This window comes from Manis pentadactyla, chromosome 7 (genome assembly GCF_030020395.1).
Source record: "Manis pentadactyla isolate mManPen7 chromosome 7, mManPen7.hap1, whole genome shotgun sequence".
NCBI classification, from domain to species: Eukaryota; Metazoa; Chordata; class Mammalia; order Pholidota; family Manidae; genus Manis; species Manis pentadactyla.
In genome coordinates this window covers 34,674,403-34,700,706 of record NC_080025.1, presented here as the reverse complement: position 1 = coordinate 34,700,706, position 26,304 = coordinate 34,674,403, and the positions used below count along the sequence as shown (strand labels likewise).

The window sequence follows — 26,304 nt, the reverse complement described above, 5'->3', positions numbered from 1 at the left end:
TGCCCCCTCCCACGTCGGACACTGAAGACGTGTCAAAGTCCCTGCCTGTTGCCCCCCCAAACTGAAAAATGTGCCTTGGGCTAGCCAATCCTTGCGCTGCTGTAAATCTAAGCTCTGCCTCCCCCTACCTTCTTTAAAAACTCGCTGCCTGTCTGCTTACGCGTGAATTCCCCAGCCTCCATTTCTAGAGACTGGGGAAATCTCACCCGGGTGTTTGTGTTCAAATAAACTACCTGGCCCTTTGTTGCCTCTCTTCGCCTGCTTATTTAGGCTAGAATTTATCTTACACCTATATTATTTTTGTACCAGTTCATTCTCAAGACAAGTATATTGACCTCTTTCTTCCATTACATTGTATTGTAAGTTCTCATTGCAATTCTAATAGTTTCTATTTTAGATCTGAGTTGCTACGTTGTTTGATAAATTAGGTTATGATCTTAATCTTCCATGTAACTATGTGCCATTTATTATTTTATAATGTTCTTCTTTATCCAAGTTAGTGCTTAGTTACATAAGGTGGAAACTTAAAGGGCTCTATTTATCCACCCAAACACTCTATTTCCTGGTGCTTTGTCCACACAACACTTTTAAAATAGTTTCACTTTCCTCTTCCTTCTCATTAATACTAAAATTTTCTTAAACAGTGTTAGTACATTGTTCTGCAATCTTATTAGAATCATCTTCTATTATGTATAGTCTGTGTCAAGAAACCTTATTTTGTTACATTACATTCCCTGAGTATCTCCTTGTTCTTTGAGATTTAACCGTGTCCATGCATCTTTACTCACCTACTTCCAATCTTTTCTCTAAACTGAGTTTTCTTTCCTCACCCCTGTGTTATTTTCTCTTCTTTCAAGTATTTTTCTCAGGTGGGTGATATACTCTAGCTATTTACCAGTGTCTTTCATTACCTCTGACAGGCACAGAGCTGGGTATAGAACACTTGGGTACAGTCCCTTTCCAGTTAGGAGTCTAGAGATGCTATTCTGTCTTTTAGTTTCCAGTTTTACAAAAATCCAATGCTTTTTTTCCTCTCCTTGCATTTACTGTTAGGACTCTCATAGGGGTTTCTTTTTATCCTTAGAATTCAGGAATTTCTTTGCTACGCTATACCTGAACATTCTTGTCCACCCAGCCTGGAACTAAAACAATTCCTATCCTAATTCTCTGTTTCACGATCATGCCCCCAGGCTGCTGGAGACCATGTCAGCTGTGGGTGTGCGGCAGGTTTGCAGTTCCCAGCTGCGCTTGCACCCTGCACTGACTGACGATCCTTTCACGTGCTCATGATGGTCATTCTGTTCCACTCTGCCAATGTCCACCGTTCTCTTCAACACCTAAGCCACCACAATTGTGCGCAAGAGCATAGGTGCCTGGAGTTAGAACCACCCAGGCTCAAAAGACCGGTTCTGGTATGATACTCAATGTTTCCATAAGCTTAGGTCAGTTAGACTCATTAAGCACAGCATCCTTTGACTGGGAAGTAGTTGATACTACCTTCCTCATAGAGCTATAGGATGAAATTAAGTGAGATAGTGTTTTTTTTTAAAACTCTTATTGTTTACAGCATATAGTAAGCAGTCAAATGCTAGCAGGTATAATTTTTTAATAATAATTTCTTAGTAGCATATAGCTTAAACCTCAACTTGTAAATATCAAACTTTCTGCTTAAACACCCTATAATATACCTATACACATATCTGTATTTTGTGTTCACCTTTATCTTTTTTCCTCCTAAAACAGAAGAATCCTGCTCAAGACTAATCCTCTGCTTTCAGATCAACCTTTCCTAGGGTCTCATTTCATTGGTTATTATCATTTCTCTATATTTTTAATCATTCTCTTTTGGTTTCTTCCACTAGCCTATAAATATGCTCAGGTCTACCTTATCTTCGTAAGGTAATACAAAGGCATTATTTGAATGCAGATATTGCCCTCACACCCAGCAGACTGTCTCAGCCTGTGCCATAACCCATCCCAAATGGCCCTCTGTTCCACCACAACCAGGGGCAGCCTTCCTGGCACCGGTGCCCTCACCAAGGGCTCCTGCTCCAGGGCACAGCCCCCTACACAGCTGTCACAGTCAGATCTCGCAGCCAGGTGCACATGGGGTCAACTTTGCACACCAGAGCACCCATAGCAGTTGCAAGCCAGGCCTTTCAGCCAGACAGGCTGGGAACCAGCCCCATTCACCAATGCACCTATAGAACACATGGCTGGGTCTTATAGACAGCCACACCAAGGTATAGCCCTGCACACCAATAAGTTGATACCAATCGTTACTCAGCCACAACAGGAGTGTGCACACAGCCTACTCCTAGAACTGCCTCAGGTGACTGTCGGGGGACTGCATTATAGGTATCACTGGACAATATCAGCATAAAGTCATTCCTTCAAGACTGGCAGATGTCACTGATCTATTGAATACACAGAAACAAGTACAGAATGAAGAGACAGAAATACATTCCAAATGAAAGAACAAAATATCAGAAAAAGAGCTGAATGAAATGGAGATAAGAAATCTACTAGATAAATAGTTCAAAATAATTGTCATAAAGATGCTTCAACAAAGAGATAGAAAATATTTTTAAAAACTCAGAGCTGAATAATACAATAACTGGAATGAAAAGTACACCAAAGGGAATCAATAGTGAATTAGATGACGCAGAAGAATGGATCAGCAATCTGGGGGGGCAGAGTAGTGGAAATCACCGAACTGGAACAGCAAAAAGAAACAGAATTTTAAAAATGAGCATAGTTTAAGGGACTTCTGGGACAACATCAACCATACCACTTTTTAAATTATAGCAGTTCCAGAAGGAGAGGAAAGGAAACAGGAAACCTTTTTGAAAAAATAATGGCTGAAATCTTTCCTAATCAGGTGAAGGAAATAGACATCCAAGTACAGGAAGCACAGACAGCCCCAGATAAAAGGAACACAAAGAGATCTGCACCAAGACGCATTATAATCAAAGTGTCACCAGTTGAACAGAGAATCTTAAAAGCAGCAAGAGAAAAACAACTAGTTACATACAAGGGAACCCTGACAGGGCTATCAGCCAATTTTTCAGCAGGAATTCTACAGGCCCGGAGGGATTGGCATGATATATTCAAAGTGCTGAAAGGAAAAAAATTACGACTAAGAATACTCTACCTGGCCAGGTCAGCACTCAGAATGGAAGGAGATAAGGAGTTTCCCAGACAAGCAAAAGCTAAAGGAGTTCATCAACACCAAACTGGCTTTACAAGAAATGATAAAGGGACTTCTTGAAATGAAAAAGTCCATAGCTAGAAATAAGATACTATGACAAAAAAAAAAAATCTCTCTGATAAAGGTAATTATATAGTACAGGGCTTGGATCAACCACCTAATAGCTAGTATGAAGACGAAGGGATGAAAGCAGTGAAATCACCTGGGCCTAGAATGATCTGTAAAGGAACACACAGATAATGAAATATATGATATCAAAAACATAAAATATCGGGTGTGTGTGTAAAATTGTACTGCATTTAGAATGTGTTTGACCTTAAGTGACTATCAACTTAAACTAGGCGGCTGTTATGTATAGATTGATGTATATGAACCTCCTGGTAACCACAAACCAAATATCAATAACTGGACATACAAAAAATAAAGAGACAGGAATACAAAACATAACACTAAGGAAATTCACCAAATCACAAGGGATAAGAGCATGAGATAGAAAGGAACATAGAAGAGCTACAAAAACAAAACAATTAAATGGCAATAAGTACATGCCTATCAGTAATTACTTTAAATAGATATGGAATAAATGCTTCAATCAAAAGACTTGGGTAACTTTGACTATAATGTGTCTTGGCACAGATCTCTTTGTGTTCATCTTATCTGTTAAGAGAACAAGATCCATCTATATGCTACCTATGACAGAAACACTTCAGACCTAAAGACATGCATAGACTGAAAGTCAAGGGATAGAAAAAGATACTCATCCAAAAAGAATAAAAAAGAAAGCTGGGGTAGCAATACTTACATCGGACAAAATAGACTTAGATTAGACAAAACAGACTTTGTTTGAAAAAAGACAAAGACTGTAACAAAAGACAAAGACATTATATAATGATAAAAGATAAATCCAACAAGAGGAAATAACAATTTCACCCAACATAGGGGCACCTGACATAAAGGGAGAGATTGACAGTAATATACTACTACTATGGGACTTTAACATACATCCCAGATCATCCAGAGAGAAATCAAAGAGGAAACATTGGCCTTAAAGGACACATTAAGCTAGATGGACTTAACAGATATATACTGTTAGGCAAAAATAGCAGAAAACACATCCTTTCAAGTGCCCATGGGACATTCTCTAGGATAGATCTTATGTTACCACAAACAAGTCTCAATAAATTTAAGAAGATTGAGATCATACCAAGCATCTTTTCCAATCAAAATGGTATGAAAAAAGAAATCAATCACAAAAAGAAAATGGGAAGAAACAAAAAAACAGATACATGGAGGCCAAGCAACATGCTACTAAATGACCAATGGATCAATGAAGAAAACAAAGAGGAAATAAAAAATAACTTCAGAAAAATGAAAAAGGAAACACATAAGTCCAAAATCTAGGAGACACAGCAAAAGTAGTTCTATAAGGAATTTTATAGTGATACAGATCCACCTACCTCAGGAAACAAGAAAAATCTCAAGTAAACAATCTAACCTCACACCTAAAAGAACTAGGTAAAGAAAAACAAAACCCAATGTAGTATAAGGAAGGAAATAATAAAAATCAGAGCTGAAATAAATGAAGTAGACACTAAAAGAGCAATAGAAAAGATCAATGAAACTGTTAGCTGGTTCTTTGAAAACATAATTGATAAACCGTTAGTCACACTCATCAAGAAAAATCAAAAGGGCTCTTTCTCTCCCTTTTTCATTGGGAATGAGAGACCAGTTAAACCCATATTACATAAATACAAAGGATCATAAGAGACTAGTATGAACAGTTATACGCCAAACAAATGGGTCAATCTAGAGGAAATGGATAAATTCTTAGAAACATGCAATATTCTAAGGCTAAATCAAGAAGAAATAGAATATCTGAACAGACCAATTAGTAGTAATGAAATTGAATTAAAAAAAAACACCCTCTGAACAAAATTCCAGGATCAGATGGCTTCACAGGTGATTTCTACCAAACATTTAAAGACAAATTAATATTATCCTTCTCAAACTATTCAAAAACTTGAAGATAGAACACTTCCAAATTTATTCTATGAGACCAACATTACCTATACCAAAACCAGACAGACACTGCAAAAGGAGAAAATCACATGCCAATCTGCCTGATGAACAGAGATGCAACAATCCCCAACAAAATATTAGCAAACTGAATTCAACAATGCATTAAAAGTATCACAAGCCATGATCAAGTGGGATTTATTCCAGGGATGCAAGGATGGTAAGATTATCTACAAATCAATCAGTTTGATACACCACATTATAAAAAAGATAAAAATCATGACTGATGCAATAGATGCAAAAAAAGGCATCTGACAAAATACAACATCCATTAATGATCAAAGCTCTCAACAAAGTGAGTAGAGAGGGAATGTACCTCAATACAGTAAAGGCATATATGACAAGCCTGCAGTTAATATCACACTCAATGGTGAAAAGCTTAAAATTTTTCTCTAACATCCAGAGCAAGACAAGGATTCTCACTCTTGCCACTTCTATTCAAAATAGTACTGCCTAGCCATGGCACTCAGACAAGAAAAAGAATAAAAGCCATCCAAATTGGAAAAGAAAAAGTAAAACTATCACTGTTAGCAGACAACATGATACTACACATAGAAAACCTTAAAGACTCCACCAAAAAATCAGTGTAACTACTAAATGAATTTAGTAAAATTGAGGATACAAAATTAGTATAAATAAACCTGTTGCATTTCTAGACACTAATAATGAACTATCAGAAAGGGAAATTAAGAAAACAATCCCACCTTCAATTTTATCAAAAAGAATAAAATACCTAGCTATAAATTTTACCAAGGAGGTGAACAATATGTACTCTGAAAACTGTAAGACATGGATGAAAGAAACTGAAGATGACACAAATAATGGAAATATAGTCCATGCTTATGGATATTGTGTTCATGAACTGGAAGGATTAATATTGTTAAAACATCTATACTACCAAAGCAATGTACAGATTCAATCCAATCCCTATCAAAATACTAATAGATGTTTTGAAAGAACTAGACCAAATAATCCTAAAATTTGTATGGAACAGCAAAAGACCCCAAATAGCCAAAGCAATCTTGAGAAAGAAGAACAAAGCTGGAGGCATCACACTCCTTGGTTTCAAACTATACTACAAAGCTCTAGCAAGCAAAACAGTGTGGTGCCAGCACAAAAACAGACACAGATCAATGGAACAGAACAGAGTCCAGAAACAAACCCACACTTACATGATCAGTTAATCTTTGACAAAGGAGTCAAGAATATACAACAGGGAAAAAACAGTCTCTTCAATAAACAGTGTTGGGAAAACCAGACAACACTATGCAAAAAAAAAAAAAAGAAAGAAAGAAAGAAACTGAACCACTTCCTTACATCATACACAAAATAAACTCTAAATGGATTAGAGACTTAACTGTAAGGCTGGAAACTATAAAACTCCTAGAAGAAGACATCTTGGACATTAGTTGTGGCAATATATATATATACATATATATACTTTTGATCTGTTTCCTCACACAAGGGCAGCAAAGCAAAAATGAACAAATGGGATGACATCAAACTAAAAAGCTTCTGCACAGTGAAGGAAATCATCAACAAAATGAAAAGGCAACCTACTGAATGGGAGAAGACATTTGCAAATGATGCAACTGGTAAAGGGTTAATATCCAAAATATGTAAAGAACTCATAAACTCAGTATAAAAAAATCCCAAACAATCCAATTAAAAAGTAGGCAGAAGACCTGGCTACACATTTTTCTAGTGACATATAGATGACTGACAGACACATGAAAAGATGCTCAATATCATTAAGCACCAGGGAAATGCAAATCAAAACCACCTGTTAGAATGGCTAGTATCAAAAAGAGAAGAAATAATAAGTGTTGGGAACATGTGGAGAAATGAGAATTCTTGTTGGCTCTTGGTGGGAATGCAAAGTGGTGTAGCCATTGTGGAAAACAGTATGGAGGTTCCTGAAAAAACACTAAAAACATAACTAATATATGATCCAGCAATTCTACTATTGGATATTTATACAAAGAAAATGAAAATATGAATTTATAAAGGTATATGTACCCCATGTCCATTGTAGCATTATTACAATAGCCAAGATATGGAAGTAATAACCCTAAGTGTCCATTGATAGAGGAATGGATAAAGAAGTGATACATATATATATACACAATGGAATATTACTCAGCCATTAAAAAGGGAAATCCTGCCATTGTGACAACAGGGATGGACCTAGAGGATATTTGCTAAGTAAAATAAACACAGAAGACAAATACTTCACGACTTTACTTATATGTGGAATTTAAGAAACAAAACAAAATAGAAATAGACTCACTGATACAGAGAACAATCTAGTGGTTATAAGAGTGGAGGGAGGCTAGGGCAGGGGCTTAATAGGGGAAGGGTACAAACTTATTATGAGGTTGCATAGATAAAATAAAAGGTTACTTAATAAAAAGTACAAACTTCCAGTTATAAAATAAGTAAGACAACTAGGTACAATACACAGCATAGGGAATATAGGAATATAGTTAATAATATCGTAACAACTTTATATGGGGACAGATGGTAGCTAGATTTATTGTGCTGATTACTTCATAATATATATAAATTTTGAATCACTATGTTGAACACCTGAAACTAATATAATATTGTGTCAACTACACTTCAATTAAAAGGAGGCAAAATACAAACAAAATATGTTTGGCATTTTGAATTCCTACTAGAAAACAAAGTTCCATGTACATAAAAAATGAGCCAAACCCAGGGTAGACCAGAAACATTAGGGTAGACAACTGGATGAGAAGAAACGACTGCATCCTACAGAGTTCATTAGACATTTTGATTTTTTATTATTTAAAGTAGAAGATGTTGCTTAAATGGTGGAACTGGGAAGGAAGAAATAAGGGATAAATTATCATCATCAGACCATTTCATACCCAAGACTGCTGTGCAAACTAAATGGAAGACGGCGCACGAGAGATTCAATCAAGAAATTTCCTGTAAGAAAAGAAAATGCTCCATGACATCTAATTACTGTGCATTTTCTCAAACAAATGAACGGTGAAAGTGAATTCTGACAACTTGCTGCCCTCCCCCACCCCCCACCCCATTCACTCGCAGTCTCCGCCCTTTGCCCAGTGAGCCGCAGTGGGGCACCCCACGGCCGAGTGAGCACCAGCAGTACCCTCGCACACTGCTATTTATTTTAAATTCACTTAAAGCATGAAATTAAAAGCCGCCTTTTTCCCTAAGAAGCTTGTTAATTAAAAGTGTTGTGAAGTTGAATCGTAACACACTCATACAAGAAGCATCACAAAACTCACAAAATAATTGGCATTAGGCTGAAAATTTGTACTGTCAGGAGAATATAAAGTCGAGTTTGGGAAGGGACCAAGCCTCAACGGAAAGCCACCAACATCAATTAAAAACATGCTCAGATTCCAGTTTTCAAAGTGTTATTTACTTTGCGCCTTATGAAATTGGTAGAATCGCTATACCTAATTAAAATACTTGAAACCAAAGTTGAGATGGTCTTGATTTCTACTGCGAGAACACAGACGGGAGGACTGAGAACACATTCTGTTTGAAGGTCTGGGAATATTAATAAAAATGACAGTTAAGTAAAGTAAACTGGATCCTAAATTGTCTATTCATTCTTGGTTTTTCAAAAGGCATTAAAATCATTTTTCCTAATTCGATGACAATCTTTTAAAAAAATTCTATTTCTGGTAACGTATCTTTTCTAAAAATCATTCACCTTCATTTTCATCTAGCCAATAAGTACAAAGTGCAATAGTCCCATAAATCTGAACAAGGAGTAACAGCAAAACAAATGAAGGCACGTTTCAGCTTATCAGTCAACTAGTCAAATATTTTTGAAAATCACTTATTCACAGTATTGTACGCCTGAAAGGAGCCTAACGGGTCGCCTCATCTAATTTTCTCATGTTAGGCAAGCAAGGTTAGAGTCAGAAAAATATGTCCTTTATCACTACACCAAGCAGCATTAAAGAGAATAGCAAGTTAAATTCAAAGGACTCAAATGTTTAAATTAATCTGTCCAGCTAACACGTCTGTGGTGCCCATCTCCCCTGGCACAGAGGCGGACGCGCCCGCCCGCAGCAGGAGCGCTTTCCTGGTATGGACACCCGGGCCTCCGGGGCACTTGGGCTCGAACGCGTCTCCCTTTGGCGGCGGACTTCGGTGAGGCGCAGGGAACCTCCTAGGACCGACCTGGTGAGCGAACTGCGGAGGCAGGATCCACCTCTTTACACAGCGGAACAGGGAAAGCGGACAACCCCCAGCAGCCCCTCCAAAAAGATTACGGGAGCGGCTGACTCGTACCCACAGAAACTTGGGGAGACTTTTGAAGCAGAACGCCTCGGCCCAGCACCCCTCCGTGTTTCTGCCGCACACAGAGATCGCAGTGCTCAAAGGCGAGGCCATGCCCCTCCCGGCGCCCTGTGACAGGCCGCCCGCCCCAACTGCGCCCCGTGGCTGTGCGCCCATCGCCCCCGCCCTGAGACCCTCTCGGTCCAGCTCATGCCTCTGCGGCCCCGGTCGCATGACTGGCGCGGGCGGGAGCTACGGAAACGCAGGGCCGGCGGGCGGAGAGGTGGAGAGCAACCCATGCGCAGCCCGGGGCAGATGGGGCGGGAGGCGTGGGCGCTGGCTCCACCCTGCGCGGGGGCCTGCTGGCCGAAGCACCCAGCGCCACGTCGCCTCGTCGGGCGGGGGCGGGAAAAGTCAGGAGCAATAAACCAGTTTCTGTCTACTAGGCATTTGAATGGGAATCATATTTTTAAGAAAAACCTTCAGAGCACAGCCCATATGTCTTAAACCCCAGACCAGGTGTGTTTACAGCTGTAGTATTTTTTTTATGAAATAACAGTTTTTAAAAATCTTGATTATGTCCTCACATCCCTTATAGAATGGCCATATTTCTCTGCTGGACTGGGTCATTTGTCCGGATGAAGACTAGTGAAAACTTTGATATGATCATTGTTCTCCCAAGGGAACACTGAATTTCAAAGCCCAGTTAACTGTTTCATGCGTTATGTTAGAGCATGACAGGGTCCCCACAGCCTCCTAGGGCAGAGCCAGCAGCTTCACAGGAGATAAAAGTTCCCTGTGCAAACGGGTGAGCTTTCTGCCCCCAGCGCCCAGCCCGGGGGTCGGCAGCTGCCGGGCTACATCTGGGGCACATGGGCCACAGGCCGGCCCACCACAGCAGCCTGGGGCCTCGGTCCCCAGTGTCCTCCTGGCTGGCTCGCAGGTGCCCCTGACGACGCCTCTACTTCAAGTGCTGCGAAACGACAACACAGAAAACTCCCTTTCCAGTCACACTTTTAAAAAACCTTATAGGCAGTTGGAACAAATCTCTCTTCCAAGTAACCCACGGAATGAAGAGAAGGTTTTCCGTCAAGGACAGCGTTCCCAGGATACTGTGACAGCAAACTATGTATTTAGATAAGAAACTGATTTTCCACCTTTGAAAGACATGGTAAAGGCAAATATATTCAGGTTTGAATAGTTGTTTTCTAGACCCTAGAGAGGAACATTAGAAGATACTCAAGAGTATGGTCTGGAGAATGCAGAAACCAAATAATTTACAGGCACTAACCAGCCACCCACTCATCACTGTTAACCATCCCACCTATCACCTGACAATTTATTTTAAGGGTAACATGGCTCAGATTTGTGACAAGCAGTCTGTAACAATGGTACCATCACCAAAGCTTACTAGAAACACCTTTAAAGAAAAGGCATAGATTGGCAGGGTCAGACACGAAGCCCACGACAGAAACCGATAGCTTCCGAAGCCACGTGACAGCGAAGGCCTGCCCGCGCACGTGGCCAGGGGGTGACTTACCCTCAGTCAACAAACGGATGCGGAGTTAATATCCAAATGGCAACAGTGATGGTCATTAGACCAGTAAGAATTGAATCATTTTATCACCCATTCATAGCGATTTCAAAATTTTAAAGCATATATGAACTCTGTTACAGTACAGTGATGACATTAGACTTTTCTGCCATGAACACTGTATTCCAATAATAATAATTATCAACAGGGTATGTACTTCTCGGATATGAGCTGCCTGGCTTGAGGGCGCCGTAGGTACCGGAACCAGTCAAAGATGGGGTGTATTCTCACTTAGCTGGAAGACAGGTCAAGCCACTGTTCCTGACGTGCCCCCTGTGCACCTAACAGAGTTCCAGAAACTGGACTCAGTTATTCAGCCAAGTGTGTTCCACTCATTGCGTGTTTTTTCTAGTCAGTACCTGTACACTGGGTTTATATTATGTCACCAGCCACTCACCGAGTATGACTGAGTCTCACCTACGCTGTTGAAGCCCAAATTCTTCCGTGGGGCAGGCACCATGTGTGTTTCCCATATGGCTGCCAAAAGGATGTTTTGTCAATGGTTCTGACATTACTATTGCAATGCTCTATGGATTTACTTTTTGCTTGAAATTTAGAAGCAAAAGAGACTAACATTAAGCAAGGTGGGGGCAGGAAGGGAAACGCTGTGGTCACAAGGAAGGCCATGTAACTGGACGAAGTAACACGAGAGCTCTGGATAATGCCAGAAACTGTCTAGGGGAAAGGAAGAAAAGGACTTACTTTAGAAAGAAATCAATAACAGGAAGGAAAGGAGATTTGGTAGAAATGAGATAAGACACTGGGGATGTGTTATTTGCACAAGTCCAGGAACTGGGTATCAGACCAGGGGCAGTAGAGGGAAGGTCACAGTGGGAGCTATGAGAAAGCCTCTTCGAAGCAGCTGTCGACACACCCTCTGCCTCCCTGGCTTTAACTCGCATCGCAATCGGGGTTCCACACCCACCACTGACTTTACCAACAATTGTCTTGTTCCTGCGGAATTCTAGTGGCCCTTCTGAGACCTGCCGGAGCCTTACTGCAGCACTGAGCGCTTCCTCCTCCACCTCCCGAATGTGCGGCCCCGGCCCCGCCCCGCTGTCTTCTCCCCGGGGCTCAGGCCGCCCTCGGGCTCCAGCACTGGAAGCCCCGCAGGGCACATGTGAGGAGTCGGCTCACTAGGTCAAGGCCCCATCTTTTGAGTGACGTCTACTTCGTGGTTGAAATCATCAACTCTTAGATGACTTCCCAGATCTGCATTCTAGGCTCCGTCCTCAGCTCCACACCCGAACACCCACTATGGCTTCTTGCACAGACCCACTTACTATTCCACAGACACCCTGATTCAACTCCACAGACTGGACTCTTGTCAGACCGTTTCTCCCTGCTTGTCACCTGCCCCCCACAGCTGAAGCTACTCTGGTGTCTGTGTCTGTAACTGAGCTGCCTCCAGGCCGCTCCCCATCCTGCAGCCAGGCCGATCCCTCTGAAATAGAAGTCCGGGCCTATCAAGGCCCACTTAGGCCCCCTGGCGGCTCCACACCACTCTCAGACCCGCAGCGCCTGCTCGGGGTTTTCCAGGCTCCTTGGGACTGGAACACTTCACAGTGCCCTGGCTCTGCGCCCCCCGAATGTGCTGCGTGCGCAGCCGTGTGGGTGCCCGCATAGGGCTCTCCCGCCGGACTGCTCTACATGACTACCTGCCAGTGGCCTTCAGAGAGGTTTAGCAGTCACGTTCCTCACGAATTCTTCCGCGCAACCTCTCCGTCCCTTCCTGAGGCTCTGCTAGGTGTCCTTCCACATTGCACACCCCCATTTTGCAGCTCATCAAGTTGCCCTGAAATGAGTTTACTTGCCGATCTCTTTGGACAGAGCATATGGGACTGTCATGTCCCCAGTGAAGAGCATTCTGGACACCCGGCACAGCCCTGCTCTAGTAGACACTTGCATTATTCATTTCCTTCCTATCACGACCCTCTGTGTCAGGAGAGTGGTTCGTTAGCCAAAATTGAGTTGATAGTGGATGTTTGGGTCACTTTTAAGTGCCAATACAGGAGTCATGAAATAGTTGGAATGTTATTTCCATGATTTTTCATGGTTTCCAGGAACAATAAGGAAGAACTTCAGAAAATGGGTCCATGTTAGAAAAATACTCTAATTATGGAAGATGATAGAGACAGCCCCACATTCCGTAAGAGCAACTGGCGTCAGGGGAGTGCGGTGAGAGCAGGCAGTTCCTCCCGAGCGGGAGGCCAGGGGACAGGAGACACGCTCCCACAGGCCTGCTGGGTCTTCGCCCGTCAGCTGAAGCTGGCTGCGGAGGTCGGGGCTAAGGAACACTCCAAGATTGCTGGTTTTAAACTTCTACTAGTTGGAAAAGCCAGACTCTGGCTGTCAATGCCAGAACAGCCTAATGGAAAGAATACTACGCGGCCAGTCCCACCTTCACCCTCCTAAGGAGGTTGGCCAACCTGAGCCTCAGCTTCTGCATTTAAAAACAGTGAGAAATAGCCAATGTGATGCTGTAAAGCTCAAATATAAAAAGCCCCCTAAAGATTGTGCCATACTAACGTATCAGTCTTAATTCTGGCTGAGCAGTCACCGAAGCGCGCAGGTGCCGTAAGTCGGCCCACCCACTGCCTGCCTCGCCACATGTCGCTCTGCGCTGGTGTGCTCCACGGTGGTGCAGAGCAGTGCCCTAGGGACGCGTGTCTGCTCGGGAGAACTGCGCCTGCGCGGCCCTTCAGCACGGCGGGGGGCCGCCCGCACCGCTTGCACCCGTCGTGTTGTTTGGTGTCTAAACTTGGCACAGGGTCTACAGCCTAGTGTCCTTCCTAGAAGGGAGGACCTGAGTCAGGGTCTGACCTACATCTTCAGGGCTCGGGTGATGGGAAATGAGTGAGAAACATGGATTTGATCTCTAGTAAAATTTAACTGGAAAATAAGTAGGTGGGCTAATGTCAAATATGGAACTGATGTCTATGGGAGTGAGGAAGGCCAGTGTGCTGTGGCCATCACACTGCGAACCCCAGGGCACGAAGCCCTCTGTCCTGAGTGGCTCCTTGTGCTGCAGCTACGAGGCCTTGTGGAGGCACTCGCCATCTGTGCTCTCAGGTGAGGGGAAGGGGCTGAGTGGCTCTCGCCCTTCCGCAGTGCCAACAGGGGAGGAAAGGGCCTGTGTTCAGGATGCTGGCACAGTAGGCCTGACTCCTAAGGGTTTCATTACACAGACTGCACTATAGGATCAGGAAAAGGTAGACAAATGTCCGAGCCAGTTACTTAATTCCTCATGAGATCGGCCAGGATTTTCCGTGCACACTTGGTATCACATGCTGGCAGACGAGGACCCCAGCGCGGATAACCATCAGCCAGTGGCGGGACCTTCGCACCCCGGCAGGACACGCCCTTCACCAGTACTGGGCGCCTGGCACGCTCTCTAGCTCTGCGGTGATTTCAGGAAGAGGTCCCCCGACCTGCCGCTACCGCTTCCGGTGGGCTGCTCAACACCCCTTAGCAGCAGACGGCACTTCACAACCGCACAGAGCCTGCCTTCAGACGTAAATGCCCGCAGATGGGGTCTTCATGTTTGTACTGCCCAGCGCCTTTTTGTTCCTTTTACTTTTACAAATCAGGAAAAAGCTAATTAGAGAATCAGAGTAGATAAATCCACACCGGAACCTGCTCTGCCTCGACCAGGCTTCCACTGACCGATGAGCTGCTCTAATCACTGAGCAGTTTCTGGGAACAGATACTGATTAGTTATATGTTGAGATTTCAAGCACTTAACGCATTTTTTAGCCACTCCTTTTCCTTTGGCAACATTAACATCTATTAGCAACAATTAAAAAGAGAACAGAGACTGGAAACCAAACATGGCTCCCCTTTGAGGCTGACTCCCATAGCAAGCGGTTATTCTGCAGCAAAGCTTGGATTCTTAATATTCAAACGAAGTGCAGCCTGAACGACAGCCCACAGCTCTCCTGCACTCTTCCACACAAATGTGTCATGTCCTGTGTGTCCTAACTTTTACTTTATAGACTTCCCTAAGTGCAAATTCACCACACTCTAGAGGCGCAGAAAGTATGGAGCCGCTGTCTCATTTGTGAGTGCTAATCCAAACCGATGCTGAGCGGTCATTCCTTGTCGTACGGAGCCATTATTCCTCCGCGTGTGTGGCTGGGTCAGACCCACCCCCACCCCCGCATCCGAGGCGGGCCCATCGGCAGGAAAAGCTGGTGACGTGGACAGCACCTCTCTTGCTTCGCCTCTGTCACATGTTGAATGCCAGATTATTCTTCCCTCTTCCCAGGTCACCTGGGGATGACGTGGGTGGAAATCCTGTGGCTAGGTATTTAATGAAATGGCTTTGTCACACACCGTGCCATGCCCCCTTATAGAGATCTTAGAGGAAACGAAAAGGTAAGCCAAGAGAGTAGGACTTACGTGAGGGAAACAGCTGTGAAATGTGGAATTTAATTTCCAAGGGTCGCGCCCTGCAGCGACAAAGTTCAAAGGACTGGGGAGGGCCCGGCATGCCACATGCTGCTTTGATGGAGGCCCCAGCAGCTGACTTACTAATGGGAAGCCGTGCTGGTTCTGTAGGGAAGACAATACAAGCTATCTGGCCCCCTAAGAGCGTGGATAATCTCCTGATACCAACAACAGGCTCTGCTTCTGCTGTTTTGTACCTCAAAGTAACGTGTAAACTGAAGGATGTTATAAACCATTTCTTTGAGATCTTTGGAGTTTAGCTAACGCTAACCCATACCTCTTTCTGCAAGGGAATTCACCCACTAAGAGAGTGCTGGTCCAAGGTGCAACGTTCCATACTTTCATACTCCTTACCTAATCTACTCCAAAAGGAAGAAAACAGAAGGGTTTGTATTAGATATGGTCCTTCTCAGTCTACACATCTGAAAAAAGATTCAATAAAGAAACAGAACAAAAGAGAATTATGAAAGTGTTCCTTACATAGCTGCTCTAGTAATGTGAAAAATGTCGGTACAGGATATAAAATAGTGCAGGTAAGGTCCTTTAAATACTGCTCTGGTGGGCTCCTAAAGGAAGGGTTGTTTTAATAAGAGTAATTCTTTCAATTTTATTACCTAGGGCATTATTATATTTTGAAATTTTAAAATAAAACAAATCAAATATGGTTCTTCCTAACCCTCACATCTCCATTTCAAAGCAGCCTCTTACCTCAGGGATGCACATGTGGGCACCCTCACACGGGCTGCCATCTGATTCAGCACTGTAGATGTCACATCAAATGGAAGGGCTCCCTTCCAGAGAAACAAGTATGGAAAGTGTGGAAAGGCACGTGTCTGTGCACTGAAAACAAAAGCTCAATATGAATGTGACCTTTTTATTTAAGTGTCTAAATATCAATAACTAGTGTGGTGAGGAGAGGCTGTGGTGAACAGGTATTGTCATAAACTGCTGTAGGGAATGCAGAACACAAGAGGGTTTGTATTTGATATGGTCCTTCTAAATTATTTTTCAGAAGTACTTTAGAAATATGACTCAGTAATTAAAGCAGTTCCCACCCCGTCTCTCTGACCCATGACACGACCAGGATCTATCTTCAGGAGACACACAGATACATGCATAAATATACATACACACATACACAGATGGAAGGCCAGAATCAGAGGGATGGGGTGAAAATCAGAACAGACATATCTCTAACGTGGAGGTTTAATCAGTAATCAAAAACTTCCCAACAAAAAACATCCAGAACCACATGCCTTCCCCATTCATTTCTATAACACTTTAAAAGAAGAATTAACTCCAAACCTTCTTAAATTCTTCCCCCAAATTGAAGAGTAGGTAATACTTCTAAACTTACGAGACCAGCATTACTCTGATACCAAAACCAGAAAAAGATACCTTAAGAAAATCAAACTACAAGCCAGTCATATCTCTGATGAATACAGGTGTAAAAATCCTTAAAAAATACCAAGAAGCCAAATCTGACATCACATTAAAAGCAGCATACACCACAACCAAGTGGGATTAATCCTTGGGAGGCAAAAAGGGTTCAACATATGAAAATCGATTCCTGTGATACAGCACATTAACAGGAAAATGCCACGAATCACACAGTCATCTCAGCAGATGCAGGAAAAGCACTGAATAAATTTAAAACTCTTTCATGATAAAAACATTCAATAAACTAATAATAAAAGGAAATAACCTCACTATAATAAAGGCCATATACGAAATGCCCACAGGTAACATCATACTTAATGGTGAAAAACTTAAGTCCTTTTTGCTAAGAAAAGAAAGAAGCCCAGTCCTAACACTGCAAGAAAAAGAAATAAAAGGCATCTAAACTGGAAAAGGGAAAGTAAAATTATTTCTGGTCGCAGATGATATGACTTTATAGTGTACAGAAAACTCTAGAGAGTCTACAAAGGGAGTGTTACAACTAAGAAACAAATTCGGCTCAGTTGCAGGACAGGAAATCAGGATATGAAATCAATGTCCAAAAAGTCAGTTGCATTTCTATTCACTTAACAATGAACAACCTGAAAAGGAAATTAAGAAACACATCTATTTACAATAGCATCAAGAACATTAAAGTACTTAGGAAAAAACTTAATGAAGGAGGCAAAAAACTTACAATGGAAAATAGACAACAATGCTGAAAGAAATTCAAGACACACATAAATGTAAAGACATCCCATGCTTATGGACTGGCTGACTTAGTATTACTAAAATGTCCACACTACCCACCTACAGAGTTAATGCAACCCTTATTAAAATCCCAAAGGCATTTTTTTTTTACAGAAATAGTAAAATTCACTGTAAAATTCATATGGAATACAAAGGATGTTGAACATCCAAAGCAATCTTGAGAAAGAACAAATTTAAATACCTCACACTTCCTGATTTCAAAACATATTCCAAAGTTATGATAATCAAAACATAATGTACTGTCATAAAGATGGACATATAGCCCAGTGGAACAGAACAGAGAACCCAGAAATAACCCTATGCATATAAGTCAATTGTACTTCAAACAGGACACAATGCAGAAAAGATAATCTTTTCAACAGTACTAAGAAAACTGGGTATTCTCATGCAAAAATGGTGAGATTTCATCCTCATTTTACACCATATGCAAAAGTCAACTCAAAATGACTTAAATATAAGACTTGAAACTATAAAACTCTTAGAAGAAAATACAGGGGAAAGATTCTCAACACTGACACCAGCAATGATCTCTTGGATATGAACCAAAAGCAATGATACACAAGGGGGACAACATGAAACAAAAAGCTTCAGCCAAGGAAACAGAGAATGAAAAGGCTACGGAAGAGGAGAAAATATCTGAAAACCATACAAATAAGGGATTCATATCTAAAATATATAAGGAATTACTATGACTCAATAGCAAAAAAACAAATAACCTGATTAAAACTGGGCAAAGAATTTGACTAGACATCTCTCCAAAGACGACACACAGATGGCCAACAGGCACATGAAAAGATGCTCAACATCACTGACCATCAGGAAAATGTAATGAGGTATCACCTCACACTTGTCAGAACGGACCTATAAAAATTTTTAAAAATTAGACCATACTAAGTACTGGTATGCCTGTGGAGAAACTGAACTCCTTTGTACTGTTGGTGGGAATTTAAAATGGTTACAGCCAGTACGTAAAACAGTACAGAGGTTCTTTAAAAAATTATAAGCAGAACTAATATGACTCAACAATCCCATTTCTGGGGTATCTTTATCCATGGGAAGTGAAATCAGGATCTCAAGGAGGTACATGTACTCCCGTTTTCACTGCAGCATTACTCACAATAACTAAGGTGGAAGCCTGATGTCCATGGACAAATGAATGGATAAAGAAAATGAAGGTAATAATGGAATATTATTCAGCCATAAAGAAGAAGAAAGTTCTACCAAATGCTACAATATGGAGGAAGCTTGCTGATACTATGTTAAGTGAAATCATCTAGTCACAGAAAGACACCTACTGCTTGTTTCTATGTAAATGAAGTACTGAAATTAGTCATACTCATAGAAACAAGGTAGAATGGAGCTTGCTAGGAGCTGGGGAAAAGGGAAAATGGGAGACTTGCTGTCCTTTGGGTATTGTTTGTTATGCAAGGTGGAAAATTTCTTGAGACATACTGTACAACATAGTGTTTATAGTAATACTGTATTATGCACTTAAAAATTTATTGAGGGTCTGTCTCACGTTATGTGTTTTTTACTGCAATGAAGAACAACAGCTCTTCCAATCAGTCACCATGGAGGGCAGTTACTGCCTTGCCCGCTATCAGCCCTAATTCCAAGCTGCCCTTCACAGTGGGAGCGAGAATCCTCTTGGGCTCTGGAAAGTGGTGTACCTCATTCCGGTTACCACACAACTTTCTCATCTCCACATACACAGAGCTAGGTAAATGGATGCTCCAATGAATACCCTTCAGAGGTCAAACATGTAAGCCTGATCCCAAACATGCTTCCCAATTCTGGGATTCAAAGACAGGATCTCGACAGGGAATGGTCTAGTCAAACCCTTACCCAGATAATTTGGAATGTATCTGCATTAAATACCAATGCTTCAGGACTGGAATGAAAATGTTTTTTAGACTCAGGGAAGACTTAAATGAAGATAAATAACTAAATGAAGAGATAATGTTAAAGAGCAATAAATTGATGAAGGCTATAACTAGTGTCTACAGTATGAATATCCATAGAAACAAGTGCTGCCATAGGTCTCTACCTGCACAGACCACATGGAGTCCAACTTCTCAACACACAGCCAGAATTTCCAATGGAATGTAACCAGAATACAGTTCATCAATGCCCCTGATGTCTCTCTCTCATACACAAGCACAGAATCTTTTACATATATAAAATATATGACATATTACATATGAACATATATGATTTCCAAAATATTTTTTTCATCAGAAATAAAAAATATCTAAAAAAGAATTTAGACACTGGTTACACAGTTTTTTGGGTGTTTGATGGGGCCTCTTTGTACAAGGTGAGTATTTGGGGGTAATCTGTCTAATTATCATTTCATAGAGTTGTATAGACTTTATTATTTACTTATTTTACCTTTTGCAAGTAAAGGACTGTTCCCTTTAGTACAGCATAAAAGGTTTTCCATCCTCGCTTTCCTCTTGGAGCTAGAAAGGAGAAAATAAATGGAAAATGTTATTTGACAGAAATTAGCATTTTAGAAAGAGAACCTAAATGAGCAACAGGCTATGTTTCAGTATTCCTGGTTTATCAGCTACCGAAGCTAACCACGAGACAAAAATTTCCTGGAGCCTTACTGTACAACAGGCAGCAGCCTAGAAGTGTTTCCCGTGCATTATCTCATTCAATCCTCACAGTGATCCTGTGAGGTAGGCTTCATTACTCCTGTGCTTTTACAGCCCCGAAGCACAGTGAAGTAACCTGCTCACGGTCGCACAATCAGGAAGAGGAGAAGCAGGGATCCAAGCCCCAGCCGCATACCTACAGCCTGTACTCTAGTGGAGACCTAAAAGACGTGGAGGGCAAAAGATGCACATAGGAAATACACACTGATCCAAGAGAAAGCTTAGAAGGCTCAGCTTCCACAGCCTTCACGGCTTTGTCAAAATTCCTAAGAATTGTAAGAAGAAAAAGTTTCAGAATATAAAAGCACTCCTCTTGGCATTTCTCCCACATGCCCAGCAACTGGATTACAACTTTCAATATTTAAAGATTATTACTTAATATTAAGTAATTAATTGATAACTTATTAATATTATTATTTACTCATTTACTTCTGTGGCAATGGTAAATCTAATTATCATTTCTCTGTGGTGATAATAAGTTTGTTCTTGCTCCCATCCACTGTGATAGCTCTGCAGAGACCTGCTAGCAGCACTATGTAACTCTTCTGTCTGAACGTCTTCACAGTACAGTTTGCGTGACCTGCGAGCAGGTATCCTTCCTCTTTAGGACTCACAGAACCTGGCACAGTCAAGGTGAGTATGAGGACACTCATCAGAATTCTCCAAACACATTTGCTTTCAGTCCTAACGTTCCTTTCATTTATGTTTTCCTGGAATATAGAATAGAATTTCTCTACTGACTTTATAGAAACGTTTACAGACTGTCCTAAAACAAAAGAAGAGATTAGCAAAAGAGTTGACTATTTACTCCTAATCTTAATAAAGTTAAAATCTGTAACTGGAAAATTTTTTTACCTGAATGCCAGTTTTCTTAACATGTCCATACAAAAAGGTAGGAGGGCTGAACTTCCTCCACCAACCATTTGGCTGCCTGTGGGCCATCTTTACTTAGGAGGCTGATTAAATGTGGAAATGCATTAGCCTTAAACAAATCCTTTAAATATCCTTTGACTCAAGAACAGTTAGGGCTGGGACCTGGGTGAATAGCCACCTACAGAAACAGGCTCCGCTGCCAACACCACACTGATACATCCACCTGGCGAAAAAGGACTCAGAACATCCGCTCTGCAGGTTTCCAGGGGAAATAAAAAATCATCCCATCTGTTTCCACTAGGTAACGTTTGGAAGTGTGTACTCAAAAATCAGTGATTGAAAGAAGTGTATCATAATATCTTTATAAAGAAAAGTGGCTACTATAAAGACCACAGATCGTCACATATACATACAGTAAGTATTGACTGTATTGTTCAGTGGGTGCCACATTCCCACACGGCCGACGTGACAACAGCTTGCAGAGTGACCATGGGCTGCAGGAGCTGCTGCTGAGCAGGACCAGAGGCAGCCTGGGTGGTGCAGGCGTCTGAAGGGAAAGCAGACCAGCTGGTTTCTAGCCCTTGTCTGAAACCTATCCTCTCACCTACCAGCCCCTCACTGGGCAACTCCTGAGCCCCTCAACCTCCCAGGACTTCAGCTGCTTCATTTAAAGTGTGGATAATCCACATGACTCAAGGCAAAACATGACTGGCCAGGGCTGCACAGGTACTCCAAGAACACCCTTCTGTTGTCCGCAGGAGGCACACAGGCCTGGGGTTCACAGGCTTTCCCAACACCTAAAACTAGTGCAGGGCGGCTGGAGACTCCTTTGAGGATCTACAGACCTCTTTTCTACTCACAACTGTGAATCTCCTATCCTATCTATGAATCCATGGACAAGCTCCCAAGGAGTTTTCATGGCCCTTTATTATCACGGCGCTAAGCCTGCTAGAACCTGATGCTAAGATTCCTCCATCTCAGGCGTGACCTCCAGTCGAGGTGGGGACTGGTGCTGTCAGTGAGCACAACCCTGTGCTGCATTCTCTACCTTTCCATCTCCCACAGAAGTGTAAAACTGTATCTTGTTTCAGGTCATTTATAATTTAGTTGTCTAAGACTTATACGAAGCAGCTGATTCTCCTGAGCATGTGGCCAGCATACTGTAAAGGTGCTGCTCTGAGTGATGCTACATCAACGCAGTTAGTCCTCACCACCGTGCCGCACATGAGCCACAGTCACTGCCTGCATGGTACACAGGGGACATGGGGTGCTGAGTTGGGAAGCAAGGGAACCACCGCGCGCTGGTGCAGCCGGAAAGCTCCCTGGAGGCAGCTTGCCTGTCCTGACTTGGAAGCCACATGCTCAGGGCTGCTACGGCTTCTGCTGCGCAAGATGCATGGGCTGGACACCAATGGATGAGCAGCACTGCTCCTTACAAGCAAGGCTGGCGGTGAGTGGAAACTGATCCCAGAGCACATATATCATTAAGACTGGGAAAGGCTTGTAACTGTGGTTACATAATGACCACCACCCCATGTATCATGGTACACAGATGCAGTTTACCAAATATCTGGGTGCCTACTGTGAAAAGGTGTTTATTAAACTTGATCTGAAGGTACCATTATCTGCCCTTGACTATGCTTTCATGGCTGTTAATGTGCATGCTTGGAGTCCAAGGATAATTGCTTCCCTTGAAAGTAACAAAGATCGACTGTTGGAGCTGGAGCCAACATGGCGGCGTGAGTAGGACAGTGGGAATCTCCTCCCAAAAACATATATATTTTTGAAAATACAACAAATACAACTAATCCTAAAAGAGAGACCAGAAGACACAGGACAACAGCCTGACTACATTCACACATGCGAGAGCCCAGCGCCTGGTGAAAGGGGTAAGATACAAGCCCCGGCCTGGCGGGACCCGAGCACACCTCCCCCCAGCTCCCGGCGGGAGGGAGAGGGAGCCCAGGACTGCTAAACACCCAGCCCCAGCCACCCGCACCAGAGCACAGACACAGTGCATGCGTGGAGGGCTGGAACCTAGGGAAATAGGGCAGCAAGACCTCTGAGCGGGTGCCGAAGCTGAGGCCCCTGTGACAAAGAAAAGCGAGTGCTTTCTGAAAGTCTTAAAGGGACAGGGACTTAACAGCTAGACAGAAACAACACAGGTCACAGCCCAGTGGCTGGAAATTACAGGGAAAACCAGGTGCACTAACCCCCTGCGCAACAGCTCTGAGACCCTTCATGGAGGTAAACAGCCAAACAGCCACCCCCCTGTCAATTACCCCTCTGGGTGCTGTGAAAGCAGAGAAACAGCCTAAGGCAAACCATGCCCACAGAAAGGGAGATCCCTCGATATCCGCCGGGCAAGACACGAAGACCCAGCCTACACGCAACTACCCAACACAAGCCACTGGGGGTCGCAGTTGTCCCAGTAAAGAAAGGCCAGTAGCAAGTGAAAAGTTTGGCCATCCCAGCTGACAGTCAATAGCACCTGTGAACATGAAAAGGCAAAAAAATATGATCCAGACAAGACTAACCCAGACAGCTTCGGCATCTGCTCCATCTTCCCCTGAGAAGGAACCTGGGGAGACAGATTTAGCTAGCCTTCCTGAAAAAGAATTCAAAACAAAACTCATAACCATGCTGATGGACTTGAAGAGAAATATGCAAGAACTAAGGAAGGAGAATACAGAAATAAAACAAGCTCTGGAAGGACATCAAAACAGAATGGAAGAGATGCAAGAGACCATTAATAGACTAGAAAACAGAGAACAGGAACGCAGAGAAGCTGATGTAGAGAGAGATAAAAGGATCACCAGGAATGAAAGAATTTTAAGAGAGCTGAATGACCAATCGAAAAGGAACAATATACGCATTATAGGGATACCAAAAGAAGAAGTGACAGAAAAAGGGATAGAAAGTGTCTTTGAAGAAATAATTGCCAAAAACTTCCCCAAACTAAGGGAAGAAATGTTCTCTCAGACCACAGAGGTACACAGAACACCCATGACAAGCGATCCAAGGAGGGCAACACCAAGACACATAATAATTAAAATAGCAAAGATCAAAGACAAGGACAAAGTATTAAAGGCAGCCAGGGAGAAAAAAAGGTTACCTACAAAGGAAAACCCATCAGGCTATCATCAGACTTCTCAACAGAAACCCTACAGGCCAGAAGAGAATGGCATGATATACCTAATGCAATGAAACAGAAGGGCCTCAAACCAAGACTACTGTATCCAGCACAAATATCATTTAAATATGAAGGAGGCATTAAACAATTCCCAGACAAGCAAAAGTTGAGGGAATCTGCCTCCCACAAACCACCTCTAAAGGGCATCCTACAGGGACTGCTCTAGATGGTAGCACTCCTAAAAAGAGCACACAACAAAACACCCAACATACGAAGAAGGGAGGAGGAGGAATAAGAAGGGAGAGAAATAAAGAATCACCAGACCGCGTTTATAATAGCTCAACAAGCGAGTTAAGTTTGACAGTAAGACAGTAAAGAAGCTAACCGTGAACCTCTGGTTACCACAAACTTTAAGCCTGCAATGGCATTAAGTTCATACCTTTCAATAATCACCCTAAATGTAAATGGACTGAATGCACCAATCAAAAGACACAGAGTAATAGAATGGACAAAACAGCAAGATCCATCCATATGCTGCTTACAAGAGACTCACCTCAAACCCAAAGACATGCACAGACTTGAAGTCAAGGGATGGAAAAAGATATTTAATGCAAACAACAGAGAGAAGAAAGCAGGTGTTGCGTTCTGGTATCAGACAAAACAGACTTCAAAATAAAGAAAGTAACAAAAGACAAAGAAGGACATTACATAATGATAAAGGGCTAAGTCCAACAAGAGGATATAACCATTCTAAATAAATATGCACCCAACACAGGAGCACCAACATACCTGAAATAAATACCAACAGAACTAAAGGAGGAAATAGAATGCAATGCAATCATTCTAGGAGATTTCAACACGCCACTCACTCCAAAGGACAGATCCACCAGACAGAAAATAAGTAATAACACAGAGGCACTGAACAACACACTAGAACAGATGGACCTAATAGACATCTACAGAACTGTACATTCAAAAGCAACAGCATACACATTCTTCTCAAGTGCACATGGAACATTCTCCAGAATAGACCACATACTAGGCCATAAAAACAGCCTCAGTAAATTCCAAAAGACTGAAATCCTACCAACTAACTTTTCAGACCACAAAGGCATAAAAATAGAAATAAACTGTACAAAGAAAGCAAAAAGGCTCACAAACACATGGAGGCTTAACAACACACTCCTAAATAATCAATGGATCAATGACCAAATCAAAATGGAGATCCAGCAATATGTGGAAACGAACAACAACAACAACACTAAGCCCCAACTTCTGAGGGACACAGCAAAAGCAGTCTTAAGAGGAAAGTATATAGGAATTAAAGCACATTTAAAAAAGAAGAACGATCCCAAATGAATGGTCTAATATCACAACTATCGAAATTGGAAAAAGAAGAACAAATGAGGCCTAAGGTCAGCAGAAGGAGGGACATAGTAATGATCAGAGAAGAAATAAATAAAATTGAGAAGAATAAAACAATAGCAAAAAACAATGAAACCAAGAGCTGGTTCTTCGAGAAAATAAACAAAATAGATAAGCTTCTAGCCAGACTTATTAAGAGGAAAAGAGAGTCAACACAAATCAACAGTATCAGAAACGAGAAAGGAAAAATCACGACGGACCCCACAGAAATACAAAGAATTATTAGAGAATACTATGAAAACCTATATGCTAACAAGCTGGGAAACTGAGGAGAAATGGACAACTTCCTAGAAAAATACAACCTTCCAAGAGTGACCCAGAAAGAAACAGAAAACCTAAACAGACCAATTACCAGCAACGAAATTGAAGCAGTAATCAAAAAACT

The 26,304-nt window shown here is 42.1% G+C and overlaps 1 protein-coding gene across 9 annotated transcripts in view; it reads right to left on the bottom strand.

Moving 5' to 3' along the window:
• The window catches only part of PSD3 (pleckstrin and Sec7 domain containing 3), a 476,158-nt gene that overhangs the window by 44,361 nt on the left and 405,493 nt on the right, over positions 1 to 26,304 (bottom strand). For all 9 annotated transcript variants that reach the window (XM_057505252.1, XM_036896299.2, XM_057505254.1 and 6 more), the window contains one exon: positions 20,220 to 20,290. In XM_057505252.1, the coding sequence (XP_057361235.1) occupies positions 20,220 to 20,290 (71 nt within the window). The remainder of the gene's footprint in view (positions 1 to 20,219; positions 20,291 to 26,304) is intronic.